This window comes from Hypomesus transpacificus, chromosome 13 (assembly GCF_021917145.1).
Source record: "Hypomesus transpacificus isolate Combined female chromosome 13, fHypTra1, whole genome shotgun sequence".
NCBI classification, from domain to species: Eukaryota; Metazoa; Chordata; class Actinopteri; order Osmeriformes; family Osmeridae; genus Hypomesus; species Hypomesus transpacificus.
In genome coordinates, this window is record NC_061072.1 from 3004913 (window position 1) to 3019530 (window position 14618).

General features: G+C 41.7%; 1 protein-coding gene across 4 annotated transcripts in view; it reads right to left on the reverse strand.

The window, feature by feature from the left end:
* The window catches only part of LOC124475825 (carbohydrate sulfotransferase 15-like), a 53427-nt gene that overhangs the window by 11433 nt on the left and 27376 nt on the right, over positions 1-14618 (reverse strand). For 2 of the 4 annotated variants that reach the window (XR_006956973.1, XM_047032661.1), the window contains exons 2-4: positions 11748-12364; positions 10131-10470; positions 6635-6778 (exon numbers count right to left, since the gene is read on the reverse strand). Coding sequence is in view for 3 of the 4 variants with exons in the window: in XM_047032661.1 (XP_046888617.1) it covers positions 6635-6778; positions 10131-10470; positions 11748-12173 (910 nt within the window). In the remaining variant the exon portion in view is untranslated. Of the gene's footprint in view, positions 1-6634; positions 6779-10130; positions 10471-11747; positions 12365-12488; positions 12583-14618 lie in introns of those variants that run through there. The other 2 variants (XM_047032662.1, XM_047032660.1) reach the window with 2 other exon arrangements.

Genomic DNA, 14618 nt, shown 5'->3' on the forward strand with positions numbered 1-14618 from the left:
GGCAGCCGCAAGCACACCCTCACAATTTCCCCAGAAATTGTATGCTCTCTAGTTGCATTCAGTGTTTCCCACACATAGACTCATTTGTGGCAGTGCGCCACAGAATCAACACCGGTGTTGTATCACACGATGCATGAATCTCTGGATTGGCACCCCTCGCGGGAGCGCGTGCGAATCAAAGAGTGAAGGATTTCGTCTTGATATCGCAATCAAACGAAGGGGAGACAAAAGTCTCACATTATACTTTCTTTGTTATAGAATTCAAGAGAAGAATGTCGGTTATCTGTGTAAATGTCAGATGTTATTTTCAACACAAAAGTCTTCAAAAGACAAGTACTAAAAACAATGTATCAACTATGTATCAACATCAAAAGAACCAATCAAATTCTTTTTTTTTAATATAGGAAATATCTACATATACATGTATTACATTTATGCTATTAAATGTGCATAATGCTGGCGTAGAAGGGAAGAAACGTATGCGGGGGGAGAGCATTTCATGGCAGGCCTTGTTTTCCATTTGATGTAAATGCAATGAACTCCCTGCTAACACTGACTAGGAAAGTGTTACATGCCTGAAACTTACTGTGGTTACTAATACTAGTGCCCTCAGTGTACAGTAAGAATCGTTTGATGCTGAGATATACAGAACAGACAATAGAGGGGGGTACATTTCATGAAAGGCTTAATGTACCCCCTGCTAACCCTGACTAGGAAAGTGTTACATGCCTGAAACTTACTGTGGTTACACGTACTGGCCCCATCATGTGCAATGCACACACTCACCAACTCACTCATGTAGGTAATCCCCAAATATAAAGGAAGGACCACATGCTGGTACCATCTCCCACAGATGTCACAGCAGATCTTAGAACAAATTATAATAATACAAGTTCTTTGCTTTGGGCACCATCACTTCTATTAAACTGAGTGTTTAGTAATAATTGTACTGTTTCTGATTTAGTCATGCATGAAATACAACTTTATAATGATCACAGCAATCAAAATAATCTTGAAGTCTGAAAACTGAAAAATATGTAATGATTTAAAAAAATCAAGCCTGTCATGAAATGTACCCCCCTCTATTGTCTGTTCTGTACATCCCAGCATCAAATATTTTTTACTGTACACTGAGGGCACTAGTAAGAGTAAGCACAGTAAGTTTCAGGCATGTGACACTTTCCTAGTCAGTGTTAGCAGGGGGTGCATTTCATGGCAAGAAGGAATACAACAACCCTGTCATGAAATGTACCCCCCTCTATTGTCTGTTCTGTACATCCCAGCATCAAATGATTCTTACTGTACATTGAAGGGGCACTAGTATGAGTAAGCACCGTAAGTTTCAGGCATGTGACACTTTCCTAGTCAGAGTTAGCAGGGGGTCCATTTCATGGCAAGAAGGAATACAACAAGCCTGTCATGAAATGCACTCCCCTCTATTGTCTGTTCTGTGAATCCCAGCATCAAATGATTCTTAGTGAACACTGAGGGCACTAGTATGAGTAAGCACAGTCAGGGTTAGCAGGGGGTGCATTGCACTTACATCAAATGGAAAACAAGGCCTGCCATGAAATGCTCTCCCCCCGCATACGTTTCTTCCCTTCTACGCCAGCATTATGCACATTTAATAGCATAAATGTAATACCAATACATGTGTATGTATAGGGTGGACAGGTCTGAAAACAGAAAAGTCTATGGTAGGTGTGGGATTACTATGTTTTATTTTTTCATTTATTTCATTGACATAAACAATAAGAGTAATAATTCCTATCTTAAAAAAGAATTTGATGGTTCTTTTGATGTTGATACATAGATGATATTTCTTTTTTTAGTACTTGTCTTTTGTAGGCTATAGGCATGTGAACCTTTGGTCCCTTTTCAGGACAGCTGATAGCCTATTCTGGATCAGAAGGCTGTTGTTTTTGACCTGTCTGAGTAACCCACCCTACGCGCAGGCTAACAGCATTAAAATCGCATGCTTTTGAACCTATACATTAGTATGAAGAGCGATGTGAAATACTTTGAACCTGCTACACAAAATACTTTTCCTTTGGTAATCATACCGGGGTGTATTTCCTCAGAATGCGATGTCGTGGAGCAAGAATGTTGGTTTACGTTCGTTACTATACGGTTTGAATGACAAAGGATTTTGTGTTGAAAAAAGCATCTGATATTTACACAGATAACCAAAATGTTTCTCTTGAATTCTATAACAAAGAAAGTATAATGTGAGACTTCTGTCTCCCCTTAGTTTGGTTGCGATATCAACAGTGGCGGAACCAGACTTTTGTTTATGGGGTGGCCCGGGCTACTTCAGGGGGTCCACAGACCAAGACTGAAAATGTGTGTGTAACCTTAGCCTTGTATCTAAGCAGTGTAAATTATTCATATGATTGCTGATGAGAAATTGAAATTCACTTAAGCCTGAGTTATTCAGTGTGGCCTAGTATTGTTCACTAGGGTTACTTTAATCAACCAGGTTAGAGGTTAGATCCTTCTTTTACATTAAAACAGAACTATTAGTGTATACTCACACAAAAAATGCCACAACCATCAAAACAAAAACATGAATCAACAATCAACATTTTAAAGTGAGGCTTAATCAGAAAAAAACTTGGTGTAGGCTTACATGTGTGGCCTACAAACACAAGCTAAACTTGGCATGTAAATGACTGCCTAGTATGCTCTGACCTGGTGCCTGTAGCTTTGGGGAGGGAGTTGCTCTGAGGTCTTGGGGGTGGTGCAAGGACTGGGATCTATTTCCACCTGATCCTGTTTGCTCAGCTTTTTGAAGAAGTCTGCTATCTCATCCTCTCTTTTAATGTTTGAAGTGAACCTTAAGCAAAAATAACATGTAGGCCTACACATCCAATTACCCACATTTCATCTTAAATCTTAAACATATCCCCATTATTATCTTCAATCAACTACCAGCCTTTAAGTTAGGCTACTAGATCATGGCTAGCCCTACTCTGAAATATGTATTTCAAACAGTCATATACATTAGCAAACAGGGTAGCTATCAGACTGCAGTGGTTATCTTTTGTAACGTAAATAGATTGATAAGGCATCTCATCAAGGAATCTTAGCAGTTGAAGCAGTACAAAAACAGTGTAGCGAGTAGCGACCCACACAGAAAGACGTGTTAAGTTATATGTTAGGCTGTTGGTTGTTTACCAGTAGTGTTCGCGGGGTCCGACATGCCAATCAACCTGCTGTCTGCCAATCACGGGAATGCCCGGTATGTTCGGATGCCGGGCATCCTGGTGGTTGGCGAAGGGGCATGGAGTGGGGTTGGGCAGGGGGGATGGAGCATTCGAAGTGAAGACCAGGTTTAGTGTCTGTTCTTTCTGTTAAGTCTGGGTTCCACGTTTTGTGGGCTACCTTTCTTTTATTTAGCATAGGCTATGGCCAAACAGCTGTTTGGCTTACTGGTAGCCTATGTACCGTGGTTAATAAACATCAATTCTGGAACTTCGTCGTATACCTGGATAATTGTTCCTTTCTGACCTAGTCAGGTCATTACAATAGATTTTACATGGCTAAAATGAGACTGTTGTTGTTTTAAAAGTGTGATGTATAAATGAAAATGAAAAAAACTAAATTGAATCAACTACACCACAGTAGGAACTGCGCTGTTAGCTACTAGGTAGTGCCTAGTGCTAAACAAAAACAGACATTTCTCTTATCTGTTATGGAACCAAATTGCCAATATGCATCTTTTTCTATGGCTCTGCGGCCCAGCAACTCAACTTCCATAACATTTTTTTCGGAAAGCCTCAACCCCAATGCTAAACCTTAAAACGAAAACTGTAATATGACTCTAGTCTTCCGTCGCTGGCGCTGTATTAGATGCTGGCGTAGTGATTTGTGACTGACTGGTGAACTGTGGAAATATCCTCGCTTAAAAAATTCGCTGCCAGATGTCAAAAGAAAGGCTTCTTTTAACAAGACAAACAAAAGACAATTAAATGTCAATCAGCATCCAATTACATGGGATAGCGAATTACATTTGGGGTGGCACCTGAGGTGGCCAGTCCGATATCAGGGGGGTCCAGTGCCACCCCGGCCACCCGTCTGGCCCCGCTACTGGATATCAAGAAGAAGTCTTTCACTCTTTGACTCGTGCGCACTCCTGCAAGGGGGTGCCAATCCAGAGAGTCATGCATCCACCGGCCGCCACATATTGCGTTTCGTTTAAATTTTATTTTTTACACTATTGAGGCTAAAACACGCAGTGCATTCGTTCAGCTGCATTTTCTTTCCATGCTCTCCCTCCGGCTCTCTGTCACTCACGCATCTTTCTCACATACACACACACAGTCACAACGTCAGTACACGTTAGCAACGATGCATGCCGTTTTAGTACGACAGACAACTATATCAACTAGCCTTCAGCATTAGTGCCATAGCTAAAGGTCTAGGAAAGTTGAGGATACTTTTCACTAGGTACCTACGAACATGTCTTAATCTGCTAGACAAGTGTGTTCCCCTTCGTTCTTTTGGTGAGAAGTCTCAGGAGCCCTAGCTGGTTACCTGGTGTCATGGACCAGACCAGCTTAATAGTTATTTAGCACTAGCGTTGATACATGCATGCATATACAGAAATTGTTTGTTGTTGTTGATTTTGGGAAGGTGTGATAAATATAGTATAACAAAGTTCTGTGTAACGAATTATTAACTAATTAATAATTAATTGGATATGGTCGTAGCTGCCAGGGTCTGTCAATTCTTTTTCACACCGCAGAGCAAGTGAAAAGGATATTTGTTAACGCTTTTACGTCAGTAATGAAACTGCATTCACGTATTATTATCATTCGCTTTGAGCTTCGAGTCTTAAGTCTTTGGAGTCAAGGGGCCCTGAATAGTTTATTAAAACTGCTAATTTGGTCTACTGAGGCAGGTGGGAGCAGGGCAAACAGGCAGCAGAACCAAGCATGACAGGTCAGTAGCAGTGTCAATGGCTTTAAGCCAGATATGGGGGGAAAAGAGGGTGAGGGAGTTGTTGGGGAGGTTAGGGCCGGAGATCCTGGAAAATGGCCTGCACCTTGCTGGGCTCTCCCAGTGCATGGTGGGAATACTGAAGAGGCTATTGACACGCTCCTCCTTAGATGGATTATTTATTGGAGGGAAACAATAAAAAGGAGGAGTGCTAAACCACTCTCAATGTTCTGTCTTGCCCAGTCTGAAAAGGCTATTGTTGCTTCTGAAATTTGAGTTTCTTACTTATGGGCCACGTCTATGTGAAAAAGAAGAGCAACAGAACGAAGGGAGGGAGAATTGGAGAGGAAGACAAGACTTGGAAAGGGATGTGGAGATTGTGGAAGGAAGATTGAGACTTCCATACACCAAAGCAAATATTACTGTAATATATTTTCTTCCATTATTCCATTTGAGGCCCAGCAGACACTGCACTGGCTGGAGTAGTGGACCGTAGGGTTCTATTGTGATAGGCACTGGAGAGATAATTACTCTTCATAAAGAACGTTCCTGGCCCCTGTCATCATTAGTATAATGATAGCCATGAGCATTAAAACTCCACCTTCCACGAAGGAAGCTGTTTTATCAAACCCAGAACCTCTCAGACTGAGTCTACCATCTCCCTGGGTGTCAGGTCCCCACCAGTAAATGCCCATTGGCTGCAAGAGAGGGCAGAGCATAATATAAATGCCCCTGATCACAAGACTGATACACAACCTGTATGACTCACATGACAGGTCAGGAAGAGAAGGGGTGACCCTAAAACTGTTCTCTGACAAGTTGATTACTGACATACAGGAAACCGCTTTGAGCGAGAGAACTTGAACTAGATAAGGATGATTACAATTCTAATTTAATGATCTCGATCGCTATTGGTGGTATCATGTCTTAGATGTAAATTTTCCATTATCATATTGAGTTCCGCTAGCCTGTCCTTCTGCTGTTCAGAAACTATGGGTGGAAAGGCAACATTAGCACTCTCAGTTAGTCATAAACTGTATTTTTTCTTGTGGTATCTGTAAATTTGACTTTTATGTGCATGTTGTACTTTGCATTTGAGTTTTTCTTGTATAACCGTCTTGTAACACTCTTACGTAATACTCTTGTAATATTGTAGTTGACGTTTTATTGCACTGTGTATTGAAAAATCCAGACTGAACACTGGCACTAATCACTGTCATGATATTAGAAAAGTGTACTTGTAGTCCTTAAATATCTGTTGTACTTACAATGTGCACTTTATGTATGTCCCTTTGACAAAAATAATCTGAATAATTGTAAATGTAACAATAAGGAAATACACCTGCATGAAGAGACTCCTCTTAAAGAGGAGCTGCCACACACAGCGCCAATCAGTCTTACATGACATGCAAGCATACGCTGTATGACTATATTAGGATTTCCTCTATGGCCACTATAAAATGGGCAGTGAATCATGGGTTGGGGATGGCACAGAAAGGAGAGGAGGTGTTTACTTACAGTATGTTCACTACTTTACTACACCACTGCTTCCAAGTACACAATACCAAATATAAAGTTTTGACCTGCAATACTCTGACAAAGGTGGATAGTTGTCCGAACCATTGATACTGTGTATATATCCATATTTACACATACATACCCATCAGAGAAACTCCTTTTACCAAAAACTCACCTATGATAATATTGCGTTGCTTAGGCGCTCCAGAGGAGTTGACCAGTAGGTGGTCTTGGATCTGGTAGGCAGCCAAGTCAAAGAGGTCCAAGTAGTCCTCCACTGGGTAGCGGTCATGGAATCCATCACTCAGACGAATAATACCTGAAGGACCAGAGAAAAGAAGTTGACAAAGGCCTCATCCCCAGTCTTTCCATTCTTAAAACAATCTCAAGCAGTGTTTCCCACAGATTAGAAAGCGAATTATGGCGGGGAGAGTTGGGGTTTGTCAGACGGGGGGGGGGGGGGATAATTCCTTCGTTAATAATTCGTTACACAGTTAATTTGTTAATAATTTGTTACATTAAATATTAATCCAAAATGATTCACACCTTCACAAATGAACAACAACTAACATATCATTTCTGCATTATGCATGTAGCAACGCTAGTGCTAAACAACTATGGTCGGCTCCATGACGCCGAGTAAGTAGCTAGCTCTTGAGACTTCTCACCAAAAGAACGAAGGGGAAACTTCGAGTACTGTAAGTCGCTCTGGATAAGAGCGTCTGCTAAATGACTAAATGTAAATGTGAGTAAGGTACCTAGCGAAAAGTAGCTGCAACTTTCCTCGACTTTTAGCTACGGCACTAATGCTGAAGGCTCGCTGATATAGCTGTCGGTCTTACTAGAACGGCATATGTACTGTATGCATTGTTGCTAACGTGTGCTGATGTTGTGACTGTGTGCATATGTGGGAAAGACGCATCAGTAACAGAGAGACGGAGGGAGAGCAGGGGAAAGGAAATGCAGCTGAACGAATACGCTGCGTGTTTTAACCTAAATAGCGATAAAAAAAAATGTTTTACGAAACGCAATGTGTGGTGGCCGGTGTTGATTCTGTGGCGCACCGCCACAAATTAGTCTATGTGTGGGAAACACTGTCAAGGGTCAAAGGTCACGTGCTTGTAACTGTATGACATATTATTCATTTTAAGTGAAATTACAGAAAGAGCACACATGAATTTTTAGACTTGAAAAGAGGGAGTGCAAAGAAGGGTATCATTTCTGACAATATCAGCTTCCTGAAGCTCAGTTGCAGTAAACTACTATTGTCAATCACATGCAGAAAAGAAAAGCTACATGAAAGGAGGCTTGAATTCGCATTTGTCTGACATTAAACGGGTCTCACGTATTTCCTGTCAGACATCTTACTGAAAAGAAGTTGGGAGAACATCTTTAAGGGCAGCTTTATATGATATACATTTTCACACGTATATGCTTGATGTTGTTAAAGCATACAAAAAAATCTGAAGCCCTCAAAGTAGGATTTCATTCAAGATGAGATTTCCCACACAAATCTCTCTTTCATGTCAGTTATATCGCAATAATTACATTCAATTATTTCTCACCAACAGACAGGGTCATTGCTGACTCGCCAGGAAATAAAAGAGAAAATAATAGCAGAGAGAGAGAAAGAAAGAAAGAAAGAGAGAACAAAATCAAGAATGGGTATAAACAAAGGGCACCATCATGTCCGGAGCCTGAACCAGCATCCTTAGAGAACAGCTGTCTCAATGGTAGTCCACAATAGAAGTATAAACACAGAAAGTCTACCAAATGAAAAATCTCAAAAAAAAATCGAGACATGAAAATGAAACGCATATGAAATTTTGATTTTTTCTTTAAATTCTTTATAAAATATAGAAAATTATATAAGATGCTACAGCATGTGCTCACCATATGGAGTTACATCTACATTCAAATGTTAGCTGGCCACTGATATTATTTTAAAAACAGTTATACTGTGTGTCAACGTTTTAAGAGTTATCTTACATTGTGATTAAGTTATATGTATCTCCATAGAACAACCTTTAACTACAAAGCCATTATGTAATTCTCCACTGTAACTTTGTAATCTACGATGACTTTGAACATAGAGACATCAGCCTCCAGGCAGATTGTTGCCACATATTTGCCAGGCATTCCATTTGTCCTCCCACACACTCTTCTTTACACACTTGTTGGGTTTCACACACAAGTCCTTTCTCTTCACACATGCGCACTGCTACTTGTGCTGTTGAAGACTACATTTTTCATGAATCTATGTAATTACTGCAGACAGAGAGACAAACAACGGAAGCTCACAGAGGTCAGCCTTTTTCCACTTTTGTGACTTGCCTAACCCAACTTTCACTGACATTCCTTGATATATAAATGTACATATAAGATTAGCAAATAAAACATCACAGATAGCTCAAAGAATTTAGAAAACAGAAAGTCGTCACTACCAAAACCCATTTTCTGTTTTTGAGAAGTCGTGGACATGCTGATTTCAGGCAAATTAGGATATTTCTTACTGTTCTGACTTAATCACATCTGTGGTAGCCGCTTGCCATGTAACATCACAGATGCACAGGGAGAAAAAAGACATCCACAACCTACACACAGAGTCCCAGTGGAGATTGAGCGTGGGATCCAGCCATCAAAGCCTACTATCCAACAACTACTATCCATTGACACAACTAGTGGACTTCAGAGTCTCTCGCTAAGTCTCTTTTGATATAAATTTTTTTTTTAAACCACAATGACATTTTGGTGTAGTGTGTGGTCAGGATTTTATACAACAGTCTGAAACAGGAGGTGGGGAAACAGTCAGGGAACAGAAGAAAGCACAATGGATCTCAAGCTTTGCCAGCAAAGGCAAAGATGTGCTAAATTAAAATAAATGTTTGGATCTTTAGAAATCTGTTTGGGTCTTTAGCTAGCTGTTTACCATAGCTTTCACCGGAAAGACAGATGCAGCTAAGTCATCACAACAGGAAACCACAGTTAAACGGAGTGCGACATATCCACACCTTGATAAAATGTGTGCAGAGGCTTCAAAGACAGACTGTGAGATCTGTGTATTTCAAGTGGTCTATGGCCCATCTTCAAAGTAATGTTAGCGACAGTGATAAATATGGCAGATGCAAAACTCTAACATGTGTCACAGACCAACATTTTAATGAGCCTAAACGCACAAGTTGCCACGATGTGCAATTGAAAGTTCAGAAAGGGAAACAGGCACTGGTTGATGGTTACTAGAAGAAGATATACAATGTGTAAAACGAAACCGATCATATTGTCATGCAATATAGGGAACGCATGCAGCCTCTTGCATAATTAATCCAGGTTGAAAATCTAATTTACTTATTCCCTGGGCACAACACAGTGCGTATCCTGCATTCTGTGACTCTCTGTTTATTGCCTTCACAGGTTCCTATGCCTCACAGCTCTGTATTATGATCAGATCAGTACCCTACCCTCTGTCAGACCCTGGGGCACTTTAATAATTCACCATCTAGCCAACCGGTCTCTGACCTCCCTGTTGGAGTGACCTGCGAGATCATACATTAAAAGCCATTGCCCTGTGACTTTCAATATGGACCTTTAGCCTAACCCCCACCCTAACCTAGACAGTTTGTTATAAAGGCATTTGACACAGATTCTACATAAACAGTGTGTCGGCCACTCACCAAACCTCTTCCTAGTCCACCAGTGCGGCTCTTTAAAAGTGGTGAACCTGACATCTGGGTGAAGCCTTAGCCTGTCGTACAGGTCCGTTGTGCCGCACTTGGGCTGGCCAATGATGTAGAAGTAAGGCAGACACCGTATTCGGTAGTACTTGCCCGCCCGGCGGTACAAGTGTTCCCTGAATGCGTTCCTCAGGTTCTCGAACACGGTTCGGAAACGCTGTGAGTACCGGGCGTACAGGTTGGCACTGTAAGGGTCCACAGTGATGTTCCCAGTGTGCACCTCATACCAGCAGGGGTTCTTGATGTTAGGCAGGAACTTGCGGGGGATAACAGAAAACATCTGTGAAAAGGCAAGGGAGAAAAAGGATGACCCAGTGATTCATTCAGAACAAAATGCTGAACACAAATACAGTACCATGAATTCAAACTGAATAAATTGCCAACAATATATGTTTCCCCATTCATTTACGTAGCTCTTCTAGTTGAGTTTGGATGGATATGCCTAGATATTGTGTGTACAGTATAGCTATACACTTGGGTATTTGATATAATAGGTTTCTCTGCCACACACCATCTGTAAGGGATGTAAGTGGCTGTGTGTTGGACTTGACACCTGTCGATGGGAGACTGACCTGACTTGACTCTCCTCTTATCTACTTCTCATTTCTTTGTTCCTCCGCCTCTCTACATCTCCTTCGCTCTTCTCATCCCGTGCCTGTCCCTCTTGCCCTTCCCCTCATCTCCAGTCCTCCTCTCTTCCCTGCCCCTCGCCCGCCCCTCTCCATTTGGAGGTGTGGGTCTGATTCATTCACAGGTCTGGTGTGGAAGGAGTTGACCCCTGACAGCTGAGCCAGCACTGCTGACAACTCCCACTCTCCTGTGTTCTCCTTTCACCCCTCACATTTCACACACAGTTCTCTGCTTGAAATACCGCCAGGCTGTGAATCACATGCTGTCTAGTGTCTGTCTATGTAACATAGTTTAAGGACAATTACTCACATGATTCACGTAGACATGCGGTATTAATTATGCCAAAGCTTTCTTGTATTAGTGGGTTCAATAAGAATTTAGGTTTGATGCATATAGCCCTATCACACGCCATTATCATTTAGATTAACGATTTAATTGAAATAGGCTTTGAGGTGAGACAGGCAGTTGAGGGAAGTTCTAGGGCCAATCTGGGGGTTGAGCTTTAATTCCCGTGTGGACCACCGAGACCAGACAATTAAGGTTAATTTGTAACTAGATTGGTATAACTTTGAATGTCCCAAAGCCGGCTTCAAGTCTGTTTTAATCTAAATGAACGAAACTGAAACATTATTATTAAATAGTTATTAAAGGGAATGACGTCAATAGCATTAGACACATGAATATTGATTTCAGTTATCCAGACATCTGGAAATATGTTTCATTAGAGTCTCTGATACCTATAATTAAAATCTAGATTGATTTCCACTAGAATCATTTTTGTATGCAAGCGTCATAGAACATAGAAACCCTTTCAGAAATGTACAATAGGTTCCCCCCTTGAAAATAATGTTCACCAAAAATATGGCTCCACCACTGACTGCAATTGTCAGCAAAGGCTCTAAGACTAAGAAGTAGGTTGCTACTCACATGGGTTTCACTGTGTACCAGTGCTTTCATATCTGGTGGCTGGCGACTGATGAACTCCACTTTGGAGGTGATGGTCTTCACCAACAGCTTAATGTTGGCGTAGTCCTTGGCTGAGGACAGGTTGAAGGGGAATGGTCCTGGGTTGACGAGGCTGGGGAAGTTGTAGGGGGAGGGGGTGAGGAGCAAGTTCTTCTTATCCCCAGTCAGGACATAGGAGGCCATGATGAGGAACATCACTGCCAGGCCGAACAAGAAACTGTACAGTTTTCCTCTCCGGAAGAATCCTAGAGTGCTCCAGGGCCGCCGTGGTTCCCTCTTTACCTGCAGCACGGCAAACAGGCTGTCCACCTGAAGTAGCAGGGGCATCTTCCTGTAGTCGTCATCCGGAGGGCCCAGCAGGCTGTATTTGTAGTCCATCTGTGTCATTGTGGAGGTGATGGAGTGGCTGGGGCCCAGGAGGTAAGGAACGCCAGGCACTCAGACACTGGAAGGAGGGGAGATGAAGCCAGAGACCCAGTAGGAGGAGTGTAGTTGTAGGAGGACAGGCCCAGGACTGTCATCCATCCTGGGAGGTAGGAGGCTCTCATGGACAGCCCACCTCAACCACTGTTGTAGCCCTAGAAAGACATAAGAGTCCCGAGAGAAGGATTACAGAAAGGACATATACGGAAGTCAGGAACCGATAATTGTACTCACTAGATCACACAAAGGTAAGCCGAGTATGCAAAACCATTCAACTACCTGAAATGTCTGTTCCTCCAACTGTATTGAATCAATAGTTAGAGAGCTCTCTCAGAAGTATGTAGAGAACATGTGCTGTGTGTGAGGCTGCATCTTTATTGATGCAAGATTCTACCACTGGGCGAGCTACGCTTAGGATGTTAGTCACATCCTCTTGAAGTGCTGACTTGCATTTTTGTGCATTCAGGGACCAGGTCAAAACCAGGGCAGATTACACTGAAGTCAGTGATTCAATTTAAATGCATTTCAGTGTAAATTTCAGCACAGAAACAAAGTCATTCTAGCTTAGCTATCTTTTTTGCAACCCTATCCCTATCCACAAAGGTGCATGAGATTACCCAACACCAGCAAAAAAGAAGACACATAGGCCAAAATATTGGAGGGAGAGAGAGACAAGAACTCAGGTATACTGTGCAGACAATAAAGTATATTTCCTTTAATGAAAAACCTCTGTTGGTTGATGTGAAACTTTGTCAAATTTACATGCAAAACCACCAATAACTGTGCATGTTGTGAGTCTTCACACTGATGAGATAAGGCCTAATTTAAACTGCTGTGATAATGAATGCACTTCGAATCAAACTAAATGTATATAATAAATGTAGTGTCCCCAAGGCGCCTCTGTCTCGGCCTGCGAGTCCAGCCAGTTGGGTATGACACCGACAGAATAATGCCATTTTCATGACCATCGGCGAGATTTATTCTGTTGAACCTCAATCTCCTGTGGCACATTTATGAAATGTATTAAAAAAAAAATAAGAAGCCTTTTCCGGCTTCATACACAGACAGTTGGAGGGAGACAGGAAAGTGAGAGGGGAAGACATGCCGGAATTGACTTGAATCAAACCCAGGCCCCTGCGGTAAGGCCTACGACCAAGTGATACTTATTCTACCCAGTGAGCCAGTAGATGCCCTGAGATCATGCAAAATCTAAGATTCTCTTTTTATGTTAATAAACGTTTTGGCCAAAGGATCCCTAATTGCCCACTGATTTAAATTAGATTATCTAGCTCTCTATCATGTTGCCTACAGCTCTGAAATGTCTAATTTGTCATATCCAAGTCAGTGGTATAATATCTTGATGACTGTATTGTAGTGCCCCCCTCCACAATTATTTTCATGCATCCAAATATTCTTTCTTGATATTGATGACTCGGGACACTGACAACATTGACTGAATGCATATTGTCTCTGAGAGGACTCGGTACTATGTACAGTATGGTGTGATGAGTCTGGTCTTTAATGGATAATCACTGTCTCCTATCAGCCACCCATCCAGAGCTTTGCTTCAAAAGAAAAGAAGTTGAAAATGTTGTCATATGAAAGAATCATGTGTTGTGCCAGGGTGATAGGATACTTGAGTGACATATGTTTGTGATCAAAACAACCTGAGCATTCAAGTTTAAGTTTATTATCATATACTCATTAACAGCATTTATCAGTAATGAAATTCTTTGTGCTCAATGTCCGTTCAACTTAGTGTTACGCCTACTCGGAGATCCGGGCCTCGACGCTCCCTGTCTCCTCAATATTAGGGATGCGTAATGACGCGCATCTGTGTACCCGTTTGTCCTCGACTGTAGCCAATTATGTTTATGTATTTAAGTAGTGAGTTTGTTTTTGTCATTTGTTGGTTATTGTCACGTTTTATGTTCAGAGAGCATGTTAGTCTTCTCTTGAGAGCTCTGCTGGATGTGAGCGTACATTTTTGTTGTTCTGCATGACGAATAGGCTACCTGAAATAAGTGCTGTTTTGTTTTTGCCGATGGACATTCCATTAAACTACAACCTCCTGCATCATACACCTCCTGTTCTTTTCGTTCGACTCAACTACACGGTGACTCTTAGAGAATAATTTAAATACTGGAGAATGGAGAAAATGGGTATAACAAATTAATAAATAAATTGTAGTGCAAAAATATATTTCAAGGACAGTTCAACATCCTGATGGCATGTGGGTAAAAACTATCCCTGTATCTTCTGGTACGGGACCTTATGCTCTTGTATTGCATTCCAGAAGGCAGGAGGGAGAAAAGACTGTGGCAGGGATGACTAGGGTCAGAAATGATCCGCTTGGCCTTTCGTCTGCAGCGCTGGCTGTAACCACACCAATATGGTGTGTCCAGCTCA